The 16474-nt window shown below is 36.9% G+C and overlaps 1 protein-coding gene across 2 annotated transcripts in view; it reads left to right on the top strand.

Annotated features, from left to right (window-relative positions):
* The window catches only part of LOC311281552 (uncharacterized protein), a 144386-nt gene that overhangs the window by 3816 nt on the left and 124096 nt on the right, over positions 1-16474 (top strand). The window contains exons 1-5 of one of the 2 annotated variants that reach the window (XM_084394582.1): positions 7925-8186; positions 8987-9028; positions 9670-9743; positions 14062-14130; positions 14823-14925. In XM_084394582.1, the coding sequence (XP_084250708.1) occupies positions 14847-14925 (79 nt within the window). In that variant the 5' untranslated portion in view covers positions 7925-8186; positions 8987-9028; positions 9670-9743; positions 14062-14130; positions 14823-14846. Of the gene's footprint in view, positions 1-7924; positions 8187-8986; positions 9029-9669; positions 9744-14061; positions 14131-14822; positions 14926-16474 lie in introns of those variants that run through there. The other variant, XM_084394581.1, reaches the window with a different exon arrangement.

Genomic DNA, 16474 nt, shown 5'->3' on the forward strand with positions numbered 1-16474 from the left:
TGTCCGGGTCCAATCTTTCCAACACACAGTGAGGCAAATCCTCCCAAAAACATCCAACATTCATTTATTTCTTCCTCTCACTCTGCAGTTACGCAGATAAATCAAATCCCCTGGATTCAAACTGGCATCTTTGATCACCCCTTGTCGTCTTTGTCTCTGCTTGGCCATACTCGTTATAATAAGCACATTTTCTTTTCCCCTCTGGGAACGTTCCAGCAATGTAAAATCCAATGCCACAACCTCCAAGGGTTTAGGTGATTGAATGCTGTTCATCACTGTTTTTACTTTAGGCTGAACATCCTTAGACACAATACATTGAAGACAATGTTTGCAGAACTCCTGAACATCCAGGTACATCCCGGGCCAATAAAAGCGGTGACGTGCTAGCTTAAACGTTCGGTCAATCCCCTGAAGACCTTGATGGTCATGCAGCTGACTAAGAACTTTCTGCTTTAAGACTTGAGGTAAGAGAAGCTGTTTTACCCAGCCCCCTCTAGCATCTGCATTGACTCTATAAAATATGCCTTCATGATCTTCCACTTTATCCCACTGTCTTAACAGCTCCAGTGCGTCTTTTGACTCCTCTTTTCTTTCTTTCTTACCTGGCCCTTCCCCCTTACTCCAATTAAATTGAACCGGGAAATAGCAGGATCCTGTTCTTGCTAGGTTTGCAGATCTTGTGTCTGAAATTCAGGGAAAACAGAAATAACATCCACTGTAGTTACAGATTGTGGCAAAATACTCCCATTGTCTCCATCCTCCAGTCCACCACCACCATTAAATGTGGGGGTCACTCCCTCTGACACGGCCAGCTGTCGTCCTCCTGCCGACTTTTGTCAGGACAAAGCATCAACATTTCCATTCTTCTTCCCAGGACGGTACAACATTTCAAAATCGAACATGTCCACAGCCCTCAATTTGGCAGTCTTCAAATGACTCAGTGGGTTATTATCTGTAGACACCGTAAACTTATTCCCAGTTAAATATTCCTGAAATTTCTCTGTCACTGCCCATTTAAGGGCAAGAAACTCCAGCTTCAATGTACTGTAATTATCCATATTACATTCAGACTTCCTCAGACCTCTACTAGCATAGGCCACTGGCCTCCGCTTACCTCCCGCATCCTGGGAGAGCACCGCTCCGAGTCCTGTATGGCTAGCATCTATTTCAAGAAAAAAAGGCTTAGAAAAGTCAGCATAAGCTAACATAGGAGCAGATGTTAATTTCCTTTTCAGTGTTTGGAAAGCTTCTTCACATTTGTCATCCCACCTGTCTGAATTGTTCACTAGTTAAATATACTCTTTTCTTTTGCTTCTTACCCTTTGGTATTTCCCCGTTAGCAGCCAACTGATGTAGTGGTGCTGCAATCCTGGCGAATCCTTGCACAAAACGTCTGTAATAGCTTGCAAATCCCCCAAAAGATCTAAGTTCTTTTGCTGTCTGAGGTTTCGCCCATTTTGCCACAGCTTGAATCTTCTCAGGGTCTGTTGCCACCTTCTCACTAGAAATGACATGACCCAAGTAACGTACCTCTTGTTGGAAAAAACAGCATTTACTGAGCTTAACTTTGAGACCATGATGTTGAAATTGTTGCAGGACTTTCTCCAATCTCTCCAGGTGTTGCTCCACTGTTGACGGAAACACAATCACATCATCCAAATACAAGAGCACGGACTGAAAACTTTCATCACTGAATATACGTTCCATTAAACGTTGGAAAGTACTTGGCCCATTGGACAAACCATAGGGTAAACAATTATATTCAAACAGGCCAAACGGCGTCCAAAAAACAGTCTTTTGTTTATCCTTTTCTGCCACTGCCACTTGATTTTATCCGCTTGCCAGGTCCAGGGTGGACCATGGAAACCAACACGCTCCACTCAACGCATCTAAAGATTCTTCAATTCTAGGCAGTGGATATTAATCTTTTCTTGTTTTAGCATTCAACTGCCTATAATCCACACACATCCGAATTGATCCATCCTTCTTCTTTACAATCACAATCAGTGACGAATATGGGCTGCAGCTTTCCCTTATTACATTTTGCTCTAAAAGTAACTTAATATGAGCTTTAACCTCCTCATATTGAGTAGGGGGCAACCTCCTATACCTTTGACAAACTTGAGCATCATCTACCAATGGGATTTGATGTTCAATCAAATCAGTATACCCCAAATCCCCACTTCCTTCAAAAAACACAGAGGCATATTTATTCAATAACCTCCTAGCCTTCCCTTCATGTTCCACAATCAACAGAGGAAAATTAAGGGTCCGAACTTGTTGAGCGGCTGTTACCAGGCCTGACTGTGACATTACTTTGCTCAATAAAAACTTTATTTTTGTTCAAAAAAAAGTAGTTTTTCTTGTACTGGGGAAAACTGAATATCGAAACCCCCTCCACTGACCACCACTTCAGCCCTATGTACAGATGCTAGTCGAACATGTGGGTACAAAATAACCTCACTAGTCCCCACATTCATAATTGCACATTCATTCAGCAATTGTGCTTTTTCTGGGGACACTATAAACCTATAATTAAAAGGTCTGCTGGTAAACTCCCCTCACTCTCTATCAGAGGCTCTAAAAGCAAAGACTCCTTTGGCATGAGTCTTGTTGCACAAACCAATTGAAGAGTACCTGCTGGCACCTTGACTGGACTTTGGGTCAACAGGTTTACAAAAGACTGATTTTGCGTATCATACAATTGACAGATTTCCAACGCCTGTTTCAAAGAAGCCTCACATTGCTGCATCATAGAACTTTTTGAATATTGAGACCCAAATTGTTGCTTCAAAAGGTCATGACAATTTTGAATTACATTCATACCGATTAAACCAGGAACCAGTTTCTTCCTTTCCCTTGTCTCAGTGTCAAATGTGTCTTTCACCACCAACACCCCCTGTTTTGGAAGAATTTGGTCAAGGATATTAATATCTAGCTCTAGATAACCCACATATGTAATATCGAGGCCATTTGCTGCTTTTAACACCAGCTACCCACACTCCTTCAATGCATCTACAGTATATATATATATATATATATATATATATATATATATATATATATATATACTGTGACGTAGTTAATCTGGTTAATCTGGTTTATTTATGTATTTGTAGGCTATTATTATTTTTTGGCTAGTAGAAGTTCTGAATGGCCGGTAACTTATATATATATATACATACATATATATATATATATATATATATATGGAAACAGATAGACCCTGTTATATATATATATATATATATATATATATACATATATAACAGGGTCTATCTGTTTCCATTAAAAATATAAATCAATTTAAAATACTATTTGGCCAGTGGAAAAGATTGAGAAAAACTTTCTCTAACATGTAGCCTATTTTACACTATTTGATTTATTTATTCAAAAACAAGGCATGGATAGACTACTAAATGATTTTTATTAATGTGATTTGACGGCACATCCGTATTTCATATTTTCCTAATGTCTTGTACCATTAAACATGTTATCACGTGGATGAATAATCATATGCAAATGATATGCAGATGAGGATATGCATAGTAAAATGAGGCGTTGTTAGCTCCATGTATATTTCGGGGAGTAGATGCATGTGCGTGCAATCTTCTGCTGACTGGGATTTATAAAGTGAATTCTGCTCAGGGTCTGGCGTACGAACCGTTTTATAAGTCTGAATATTTTTTACACCATTTTTGGCTCACGGCGCACGTACACTTTTAGTAAAGATTCTACGCACAGGTTTATAAATGAGACTCCTGGTATCTGTTTACTTTCATTGGTGAAAACGAAGCATTAAAGGGCCCCTTTTATGAATTTTTGAAAATGACCTTTCATGAAGTGTGTAACAGCTCTAAGTGAATGTAAACATCCTGCAAAATGTTAAATATGAAAGTGCACCTTATATAAAGTTATTGTCTTTCAAAAGGTAGAGTCGACTCTGAGTCGATGAAATTAATTGTTTTTCAAACGAGTCATAAGCCGTTTCGTTGTGACGTCAAGATGAAACATTAGCATATTGCCCGCCCACTTATTGCGCGCGCAGATCATGTCGAGAAGACACTGTGCTCTACAATGTGAAGGTAAAGCCAGTTTATTTTTTTCACTTCTCAAGGATGAGCATGTGAAGAATCAGTGGTTAAAGTTCATCTTTACCACGATATCACAGCAGTATAATCCTAAACTTTTACTGTGTTCCCTTTATTTCACTGACGACTGTTTCTCAAATCTCGGAGTTCAATGCAGGATTCGCAAACCGCTTGCTCTTGAAAGATGGTGTTCAAAATACTTAGTTTTGAGTTTTATATTATGTAGGTCTCCTGCTAACTTGCTAACTCTTGTCTCACTTAAATACTTCTGCTAACTGTGTCTATTAATGCAGATTGTCTGTCATTCTCACTACTTTGAGGAAAGATTAATCATGGAGCAAGATTTGTTTTACCAACGTTTATGTTACACCAGTCATTCACATCAGTCATTCACGCTAGAGCTCGGCATGTATACATTGCATACATGCACTGTTATTGATAATTTCCATGTGTTCACTGCAATATATTACAAAAATACTCTGTAAATAAATTAGTACAAGTAAAATAATCGGTTTGTTGATGGACATGCACTTGGTGAGGAATTACAGTTGCAACATCTCATAATGTACCTCAAACTGAGTAGTGTATCACTGAGAAACGTCCTGCTCGAGTCGTCTTTGCGATGGAGGTTCGGGTTGAATAACTAGTTCTACCAAAAAGACTCAGGAGAGAATTATTGAATGCAATGATTTATTTGTGAGAGGTTACAGAAGGAATAAAATTGATGCTCGACAAGCTCCGTCTCGGTTCTTTGGCGTGGGCTCTGTCCTCCGTCTGGGTCGGTGAGTTAGCCGGTAGGTCCTGCCTGATGGTCTGGACAGGGGCGGAGCCTAAACCCCCCGACGGTTGGACAGGAGCCTATACCTGGTGGTGGTGGGGAGGATGGGGGAAAACTTTTCTACGACACCTACAGCAACGAAAGGGGGAGGTAAGGTCAGTCTTTTATATCTGATGTTGAACTGTGATTGGTGGTGCGAAATTACATATTAGTGACGTGGCAATAGAGTCTTTCTGGTAGAACTTACGCTGACGCTTCCATTTCTTTCAGTGTTTCATCATCGGATTCGCGCTCGCATTGATATGGTAAAATCGTCGTCATTGTTCGTTACTGTCTTTGGTTTACAGTGTAGGAAGACTCAGGACAGCTGACATTGTTATGGCAATGGGCATTTTGGTTTTCGACGCGCGCCTTGTATGCGGTAAACCAATCACAACAGACTTAGCTGTCTGGCCAATCAGAGCAGAGTAGCTAGCTGAAAGGCGGAATTTAGAGAGATTGATTCGTTTGACGATGTCGTTTGAGAATCATTGTAAATGTGGTGATGTGCAAATGTATATTATGAGGAAATTAAACAGTTTTTTGACCTTTGATGCATGTAAAACTCCAAAACAACATTAGGAAACTTTAAAATAGCATAATAGGGGCAGTTTAATATTTGTTACATTTCATCTTTGGTTCATCACAGGAAAGAAAACCATACAGGTTTATTTTGGGGTTTATTTTATTCGTTTAAATGGCAATATAAAGTAACCCTGCTTTGTTTCTGGTTACAGCTGCACATGCTGTTGTGTTGTTTTAGTAGAAAGCCAGCAGATGTTGTCTTTGGCAGTGTAGCAGCATTACGTGACAGCTGCATAAACCTTTTAGGCCTATTTTATGTGTAAACTGCTTGAATTTGTAGCTTGATCCGGCCATCAACCAGAAACGTGTATATACTGACAGTTCCTGTTGTTTGTACAGCATCAGGCATAATTTTCATTGTGTCTTCGATTTTTCTCCTGTTTTATATCCCTAAGTGGATTTTAGCAAGCCAATAACACAATTAATGTCTGCATTGTGATTTCCAGAAATGAGGTTTATAGTGCAAGTGCATAAAACTTCAACAACCATCCATTAATCAGACCTAATATGAGAGACCTGAAGGAAAGCACGTTCTCCTGCAAAACTAGTGATATCTAGATTAAATGTCTGTGCAAGAATGTTACTTGACTTGGCCAGTTGCCAGAGCGGCTGATATCAGTGTCATTAAAATGCCATCATAGTTACTTTGCTACTTCTGTACTTACTTATTGTCATCCATCATCTTGACTGTGAGTGTGGGCGTAATTTAAATCTGCAAGTAGCTGCCCCATAATTCTGCCCGCAAAGATTGTATACAGTATTTCAGGCATTTTGTCAATTAATCAAATTTGTCCATTTACGAGCTTTACCGAAACGAGGAGGACTTGTTCATTCTGTTATTTACTAGCTTACGGCATTGACGAACCTCTTTCATCTCTCAAATTTCATTTCCCGGTGTGTCATATTATTATACAAACGTATAGCTCTGAGCTGAAAGTTCATTCAGGGGCCTGATGATGGGCCATGCTGCTTTACTGATAAAAAAATTTTTTTTTTTTTTTTTTTGGGGGGGGGGAGGGTATTTTTAGACTCGAAATGCTAATATCAGTCCTCGTCGACGAGAATACCTGGTTTGTTGTACTTCGAGGCAGATAAAAAGCCTTCAAGGATCATTTTTCCATTTTAACAATAAGTGTTTATTCCCCGATGATATTCGTGCATCTGTAACTAATCCTGCCCAAACATTTACACTGTAATTGGAAAATCAAATGCTATCTGTAGTGTCAGCAAAGTCAATTTGAACTTTTCAGTTTGGCTTCTCATTCGTGACTGCCGCTGTTATTTCTCTGTGAGAGGCTAATCAGAAGCATCTTATTAATATGCATCAAAGAGCTGTGGCGTAATTTTTGTAATTAGGCGAGTGTTTATGCTTAGGGTTTTTTTTCTCGTCTACGCTGCACAGTTCTATCTGGTGATATTCTCTCTCGTTACACAGTACAAGTGCACACATGTAAATCTTGACTGCCACCTCAGGTTATAGCTGAAAATGTTGAGCTGTGATAAGACAAGGAGACATTATGATGGTTTGATAGGAAGGATGTTTTACTTTATCAAAGTTTTTATACCTGTATCAGTTTAACTTTACACCACACAAGGCACTAGTATGTAGGGGTTTTCACATGTGGCACCAAATATGTTTTGCGATTTGGTCACGCTTCACCTAAGGTGTGCACTATTCTTCTCTGATTGTGGGGCACTCAGAAGAACAAGGAGTGTCTGTTAAAAGGGTACATTTATCCCTTTCCGATGAGGAGATTGCAGTTCTTGCATTCCTGTGCTGTGATTGGCTGCAGGCATCAGAGGGGACACACAAGTGTGGCCCACCCTTCTTTCCCCTGTGGAACTCATTTGCATAAAAGCAGGGGTTCTCAAACTTTTTGGGGCCAGGGGACCCTTAGAGGGCAGAACATTTTCCAAGGACCCACTCATAATTATAACAGTGATTAAGCATAATGGTTGCTACAGTTTGTACTCTTGTAATCAAAAAGCATGCCTAATTAATTGAAATTATTCAACATATACAGTTTAACAAAAGTTAAATATTTAGGGCCATATGGAATCCGTTTTATTCTGTACTTTTTTCCCTCCCGTTTTAATAATCAAGAAGCATGTTTAATCAATTAAATTGATAAAACTTTAAATACTTTAAAAAAAAAAATGTATTATAAAAAAAGGTGGTAATGAAGTGAAGGCTAATCTTTAAAAAAAAAAAATATTTTTTAAATGTAGAAATTAAAATGTAAAAATTTATTTTTTTATGTGCTGCACAACAGTTTACTGTTAAAATTAAACCATGGAAGAAAAATTGTGTTTATTTAAATTTAAGTTTATTTACTTATAAAATTATAAGTTAGACCGAACTTTTATTTTGACGGGTTGTCGTGAAGACCTTTGATTGAGTTATCCTGTGTGTGCGCTGCATATCTATGATGCGTCGTGCATGTATAATATGACGATAGTTTGATCAAATGAAGTGGTGAAATGCTGAAGTGACTCTGAGAGCAGGTCTGGAGATAAAGTCCATGGCTTTATGTTCTCTTCTCATATATTGTGAGACGGCAGACGAAGAAGAAAAAAGCACCACGAGCATAGACGAAGCGGTTCGCGTGCTGCGTTCATTTTCACAGAGACGCGCTGAACATGCAGACTTCCTATTTAAATAGCAGTCTTTTTAAGCTTTAATATTCACAGACGTAAGTTCACAGTCCTACTGTTGATGTATTCATCCAGAATATGCCAAATTCTGCATTATATAGCCTAAATTAAATGTTTATGACTGGATTCCACGATTCCGACCGCTAGGATAGGATCTGGTCAACATAGGGTGACCAAATGCCCCGTCTTTAGCTCAATCTGTTTTCAGAAATGTTCATTATATATTGTTAGCACCCAAACTGAAAAAATACCTGTAACGTTATACTGAAAATGTATAACTAAACAATAGGCCTTCTACTAAAATCTGAACTGAAATAACACTACTGTTCAAAGGTTTGGGGTCAGTACTAATAATTATTTTAAGTTGCCTAATTATGCTTTAAATTGTAATCAAAAGTCAGAGTTAAACCATTTATAATTCAAATAAAATGCTGTTCTTTTGACATTTCTATAAAAACAAATGTAATCACATTTCCACAACAATGTTAATCAGCACAACTGCTTTTAACATTGATATTGATAATAAGAAATGTTTCTTTATCTGAAAGATCATGTGACACTGAAGACTGGTAATAATGCTGAGAATTCAACTTTCAACAAAAAAATTAAATAAAATCTGACAGAGTATGATATATACCATCACAACACTATGTTTACCATTGGCAACAAACACAACATATAGATCATTGTAAAATTATGTGATTCATATAATAAAGTTTTAAATCATTTCTGTTAATATATTCTTCCCTGTTATCCACAGATGATGAGTGTTATAAATACATACATTCATTTTGTTTTCTTATGTTCAACATAAATAATACATGTTATCTCTCCACAGATTTTTTAACAATAGCTACAATACTGGGGACCGGGATCCTGGGTATGTAAAAGCTCAGTCTGCAATTCAAAGTATAACAAATGGCATTATGCTGAAATCTCATTGAGTCATAGTTATTTTTTTTTTTGCACAGCACATAAGACAGATGTTTACTGACATCTTCTGATCCACTGCAGTTCAAAAATGAAAAGAAAAAGGGACTGCTGAAGATTTTATTTTCTTTAATTAACTATTGGAATGGGAAAGGAAGGGATAAAATCCATGCGTGAGACCATTAGCAGGCAAAATGAAGTTAAACATAATTTCTCAATGGGTTTTCAGCAAGACTATATTCTGTTTCGTTAATGATATACCCAGGCTTTATGGTCTGAACAGTAGCAGATATATATATTTATAAGACACCGCAATTACATGGTGCATTGAATTTAACTGTTCTGTTTTCAGTGAGATTTAATAGTTGTTAAAAAATACATTTTTCTTTTCATTTCCTCCAATCTGAGTTAAATCATTTTAAAGTGTTCTTCTAGCCATAATAAAATTACCACCATCAAATAATTCAGTCTAGAAATAATATCTCAGATGAGTGGCTGAATATGTTTGCTTTAATATAAGGCCTTGCAGATAAATTCACAATACAGCAGATTCTGCCATGACAAACTATTCAGATAATGTGCTTTTTGCAGGACTGCCGGTAACGATTGCTCGGGCAGGTCTGGTGCCTTTCCTGATCTCCTTTCTTACAGGCTTTCTAGTGCAGGTAAGAATTTTTGTTCTTTTCCCCTTGTTGTATTTGTCTATTCTGACATTGTTTGGCAGTTTTGCATTCTTGGCTTAATTTACACTAGTTTAACATTTCAAAAGAGACATGGTTTTTCAAAACAGCTCTGTTTCTTCTGGGAATGATAAGGTGGCTCCTTTTTCTATTCCTATTTTCATCTTCCTCTTTTATTGAACCATTTTCTGACATTTGATAGAGTTGATTTTGACTTCAAAGTATAGTTCTTAAGCAGATATTTCATTTTGATAATAACATGACATTGTGACTGACATTTGTCTTGTTTGACATTTAAGAGAGACTTATTGTAAAATATGTCTTTATTAAAACGCTTGCTGCTTTGAAAAACGTCCTTATGCTGCTGTCTTTGATTCTTTTCAAAATACGGTTTCTCTTTTAGAACTTTTGTGCTCTTTCAACACAAATAGTTTGGTGGCAGGTTAATTGTAGAAACAAAATATGCATTGACTCCAAACCAATTCACTCTGACTCCAAACCAATGGCTATTGAACTCCACAGAATGTTCAGCAGATTTGGAATGACAACTATTCATAAAGACCTACACAAATATAGATTTAAATTAACCAGTCAGCCTTTAAGAGCACACTGGCTTCAAGTTTGGGTTCCACCTCACAACTTAGCCCATAAGCATTGGCTGAATACGTTCTTAGAGATTATTTTTCTTGAACTTTCTTCTGCCAAGATCAACGGCGCTACACCTCGGACTGTGGGTCAATGACGTGGCGTGTCAATTCTGGTGTCCAAAGCATATTCATAATATTAAAAATGTATACATTTTTAAATGCACTTCATAAGTGACTCAACTTCCCCCTCTTTAATTACTCATGTGAGAATTTATTATAAATAATTAATCTTTAAGGAACTATTGAGCTCAAAAGTCCTAAAATGTCATTCCGGGTAACTGTCCCGGCTTAAAATCTGAATACAAAAATACGACAGAAATGTAAAAAATATAAATAAAAGTATTTAAAATCTACTTGGGCATAATTGTATTGATGTTTTCAACAATACCTACAAATATAGTGGTAATACTAAGCTTATTTTAATTTTTATGACAGAAAGACTTTTGTCCCCAAATTGTGATTTCTCTAATGTCATTCCTGGATAACAGACATCAATGACCATTTTACACCATAATGCATTTTGGTATGTCATGTGACATAATATTGTATCAAAAAGAAGACCCTGAAGGAACACCAGAACATGTGCAAAGGTCAGGAAGCGTCTCTTAAAATGTTGATATTTTGACCTTTTCAGTCACTGGTGCACTTTGTAGCAATATCATGTGTCCTTTTGATACTGATAAACCATTTATAATGTTTTTATATTAAAAAACTATCTATTTGATCTAAAAGATTACCTTAAGCGATGATAGCTAAATTGTAGTTTTCCATAGGTGGTTAAATTAGTGCCTGATTATAAAGAAAAATATTTGTTTTGTCATTCTTGGATAACAAAAAACCTCTGTTAGCCAGGACATGTCAGCCGTTATCCAGAATGACATATGCATAAAAATCTAGTTTTTAATTAACATTTGTAAACTTTTAGTTAAATGTTAAAAATTAACATTATTTACATAATTGTATGTTTTTTGCCATATTTTTGCTGTCATTCAACTTGATTTCATATGATTCAATGAGTCACATGGGTCTTTATCATTGAATTAAATTTTGTAATGTTAATGGTCAAATTATGAATAATGTAATCAAATTTATTAATTATCAACATTTTATTAAAGCTTTAGTATAGCTTCTGGTGTTTTAAGGTCAGTTCTGTCCTGCCAGATGCCTCTGTCTAATAAATAGAGGCAGAGACGGTTCAGAGCCAGGATAAACGCAGATGCAGAAACTAGGGCTGAGTATCTTGGACAAAAGAGAGCAAGGTATTATAGTGATGACTCAGTGGAGTGATAATGTATCAGTAACAAGCAAACTTGAAATATTAATCGAAATAGGTTCACACTCCTATAAACATTCCTATAATCTAAACACGTAATACGCATGTGCAGGCCATCAGGTACGCGTTTTTAAAGTTTGCGCAGAAAGAACTTTAGGGTTTTCTGTTAGAACGGTGTCGTGTTAGCGGCCCTTAAGTTAATAACTAATGATCTTTGCGACGGAAGTGAATCAATCAAAACTAACTTTAGCTGGACAATAACTTTATTCTAGAGCTGCTGTAAAGCCAAAACAACCTCTGTTACTTTAATTTCCTATTATCTCTGTAAAGCTGCTTTGAAACAATCTAAATTGTTTAAAGCGCTATATAAATGAAGGTGACTTGACTTGACTTATTTGCAATAAGCCTAAGGGCCCTATCTTGCACCCAGCGCAATTGACTTTGTACACCGACACATGTATCATTCCTATTTTGCACCTGCGCACAGCGGACTTTTCCCTCCACAGACGCACTTCTGTAAATTAGGGAATGAACTTGCGCTCCCGGGGGCGGTTCAGCGAAAAGAGGAGGCGTGTTCCGGTGCAAACGTTCCCTGGTGCTATTTTGCAGTTACAGAAAACAATTCCTCCACTGACCAGGAAAAACCTAGTCTAAAGTCAGTGGCACTTTATTCAGATGCTATTTAAGGGCGCATACTTGGCCATAATGTAGCGTGAGCACAACGCGCATACACTTTGATTCTCTCATCTACACAGAAGCAGCAGTTCCCATTTTTGCAAACCATACATTATTACAAGGAAAAATATTCCACATGAGGGAAATCATTGTTGTGTCCATGAAGATGTGAAAAAATAGGCATAAATCTAGCTTACACATTTACCCAAATTATTATACGCCTGTTTAACCGAAGCTAATTTGGGTGGGTTTCTCCATCCCCATACAATGTCTCTTTTACGGCCCTGACGAGAACGTCGGTCTCCTCAGCTGTGAACCGCTCCTGGCGCGCGTCTGGCAAATCTGCCGTTATAATAGCAATCCGCCATGGAACAAGCGCGCCTGCTCTTAAAGGGAATGTGAGATGATGCTCTGATTGGTTTATTTCACGTTATGCCCAAACCACACCTATGAGTAATGAAGCTACTTCAGACCAACACATTTTAGATTTGCGTCGGGATCCGCCCACAAAGTTACTTGCGTTTCGCGTTTGATACTTGCGTTTCAGATCGTTAAAATAGGGCCCTAAATGTTTTAGCTGTATAATGTGTTGGACTATACCCTTGGCCATTGTTTATTAAGCATTATAATTTTACAGATTTACTATAAATTTTACAGATTTTTAAATCATTAAAAACTTGTCAGTGTCTCTTACTTTGTTTCAAGTTTGAGTGTTGGAAAGAAAAAGGATACTGATGATGGTTTTTATGGTAATCCTGAAAAATATTGCAGAATGTCCTTCCGGCTAACAGTATGTCATTCCGGCTAACAATGACACGGGCAATTAATTTAACCCATATTTGTGTGTTAGATTACACAATTCATTTTTTTTGTTGAGTTAATGATAAAACAAGTCTTATTTACTTTATTGGAAAATATTTTTAAACATTTTCCAGGTTTTTTTTTTTTTTTGGTTCTGAATTTTGAGTTATCAGCAGCCAAAAATGAGCCCATGTCTATATGAAATCCCAAATTGATTATATTAATTGTGATTAAAATGTAGTTTTCCGAGCACTAATTGTTTGTTGAGCTCCAAATATAGAGATCAGTAAATTTGTATATGCCAACAATGGTAGAAATGTAGTTAATTTAAAAATTCATTACGTTACCCAGGAATAACATTTTCATGGGGAAAAAGATCTGATTCACCCAAAAAATGGTTAATTACATTCTTGAAATGTGTAAATATCATTGCATTACATACACAACACTCTAATAAGTATAGAAAGTCCTACAATTAAAAAATTTTGCCAGTTTTATTTTTCTTCACATTTTAAATCCTTATCCGTCATTCACCCCTATACAAACATGGAGCAATGGAATTACCAGAGTTCAAGACATTTTACTGAAAGGACAATAAGTGACTGCTCTATAACACTGACTGTGCTACACTGATAGTTATGTTGTATCCCATGCGGTAGGGGTGGGAGGGTGGTACAAGTATTGCTGTTGTATCTGTATTGTTACAATACCTCTTTTATATTGTTACCCTCTAATAAAATAAAAATTGAGTAAAAAAAAAAAAGAGCACACTGGCATATATTAATGGCTTCAAAACTAACAGACATTTTTCGAACTCTTTTTTTTTCCACATTTTCACTCAAATTAGATAACATTGTATCTGCAATGAGTGATTCACAATAAATGTTGATTTTTATTTCTCTTTTAGGCACTGCTTATATACCTGTTTGTAGATTTGCTGCAGCGATGCCGTTTAGCCCAACTTGATGCACTGAAGGTAAAAATGATAGTCAGTCTTTATAAATGTACTCTACCATTCAAAGGTTTGAAAACGGTAAGATTTTCTTTTTCTTTTAAACAAATGAATATTTTTATTCAACAGGGATGCATTAAATTGATCAAATGTGACAGTAAAGATATTTATAGTGTTTCTATTTCAAATAAATTCTGTTCTTTTTAACTTTATATTTATCAAAGAATCCTGAAAAAATGTATCATGGTTTCCACAAAGATATGAATAATAATAAATAAATAAATAATCAACATTGATTATAAGAAATGTTTCTTGAGCAGCAAATCAGCATATTAGAATGATTTCTGAAGGATCATGTGACACTGAAGACTGGAGTAATGACTGCTGAAAATTCAGCTTTGCCTTCACAGAAATAAATTAAATTAAAAAAGAGAACAGTTATTTTATATTTTAACAATGTTTTAAAATATTAATGGTTTATTTTATTACTGATCAAATAAATGCAGCCTTGGTGAGCAAAAAAATGTAATATATAAAAAAAAAAAACATTTAAATGGTGGTGTATATGGATTAGTAGCTTTGTAAATACATGATAAATCTAATTGCAGTCACAAATTAGGCAAATGCATAATGGCTAGGTTTCTAATAGAATAATAATGTCAAATCAGTTGAATGTGTTGATGAAGATAATAAGGTACTCTGGTGATCTGTGCTAGACTGCGGAGACGGAGAGGATCTTAATGGAGGAAGTCGGTTCTGAAGAACCTCCGACACTTAATGCAGGAGAGGAAGAGGATGGGGAGGAAGTGGAAGAGGCAGGTATGTCAGATAAAAAGATACTTTATAATAGTATAGATGTATAATAATGCACTGTTGATGCTATATACATATTAAGAGTGGTGCTGTGGGTGAGCTGTGCACTGCTTTGCGACAAAGCCTCACATTGAAATGATCATAATCCTATCAGCATGCACCCAATCTACTGAATCAAATGGATAAAACACATGGGTAAGGCCATGTGTTTTTCATGAAGCATAGCTTAGTGATGGCTGGGAATGAAGCATCCAACCCTAAGAAGGTTTTTAAAATGACTGTTCCCTAAAAAATTTTTTTTTTTGGTAGTTAGTATTACCTAGGGACCTTCGGTAATTTGTAATAATCGCAGAGGTCGTCTGTGATTTTTATCCCGTGCGAATCTGCCATGTCTGTAAAAATGTCTGTAAAAATTCCCCCGAAAATTACCTACCGTATTTCGGCCAACACAGGGGTCCTCTGATAATACCAGTCCTGTGTGAATCTCCATGTCTGTGATTTGGGCTGTTTTTCTGTGAGCCTATCGTTTCCTAAAGAACGTAATAACCATTATGGGCCGTTTAACAGTCCATTTACGTCTGTATTAAAACTATATTAACAATAAAATCTCTCGATATGCTCTACTCCAATCCGATTATAGTTTTTCTCCAATAAAAACTATGAAGTGCTGCAAAAGAGAAAACAAACTACAGTAAAGACGTGATCCGGAAGCTCAACTCGGACCGTTGTCATGGAAACGTCAAATTAAGCATTTTGGCGCAACATGGAAGCTCTTTTGGAAAGTTTGGACACTTTTTGTGGTAGTGTAACTTAGTAGTCTGTATCGTGGAGCATTTCTTTGTCTCACACGGCCTCTAAAGACGTCCATCCTGTAAGTATCTCAAGAAATCAAAGTGTGAAAGAGTAAAAATGATATAAAATGAAATAAACCAAATAAAATGAATAGAAAAACAAGCATATCGCGACGGAAAAAAGCGGACTTTTCCCTCCACAGACACACGCCGGTAAATTAGGGAATGAACTTGCGCTCCCGGGGGCGGTTGAGCGAAAAGAGGAGGCGTGTTCCGGCGCAAACGTTCCCTGGTGCTATTTTGCAGATCCAGAAAACAATTCTGAACATAATTACAAGGAAAAATATTCCACATGAGGAAAATCATTGTGGTGTCCATGAAGATGTGAAAAAATAGGCATAAATCTAGCTTACACATTTACCAAAATTATTATACGCCTGTTTAACCGAAGCTAATTTGGGTGGGTTTCTCTCATCCCCATAAAATGTCACTTCTCTGTCTTTTACGGCCCTGACGAGAACGTTGGTCTCCTCGGCTGTGAACCGCTCCTGGTGTGCGCCTGGCAAATCCGCCATGGAACAAGCGTGTCTGCTCTTAAAGGGAATGTGAGATGATGCTCTGATTGGTTTATTTCACGTTACGCCCAAACCACTCCTATGAGTAATGTAGCTACTTCAGACCAACCCATTTTAGATTTGCGTCGGGCGCAAGAGTCATTTATCCCACCGGTATAATAGCAACAGCGCCCACAAAGTTACGTGCGT

The sequence above is a fragment of the Rutilus rutilus genome (assembly GCF_951802725.1).
Source record: "Rutilus rutilus genome assembly, chromosome: 22".
Lineage (NCBI taxonomy): Eukaryota > Metazoa > Chordata > Actinopteri > Cypriniformes > Leuciscidae > Rutilus > Rutilus rutilus.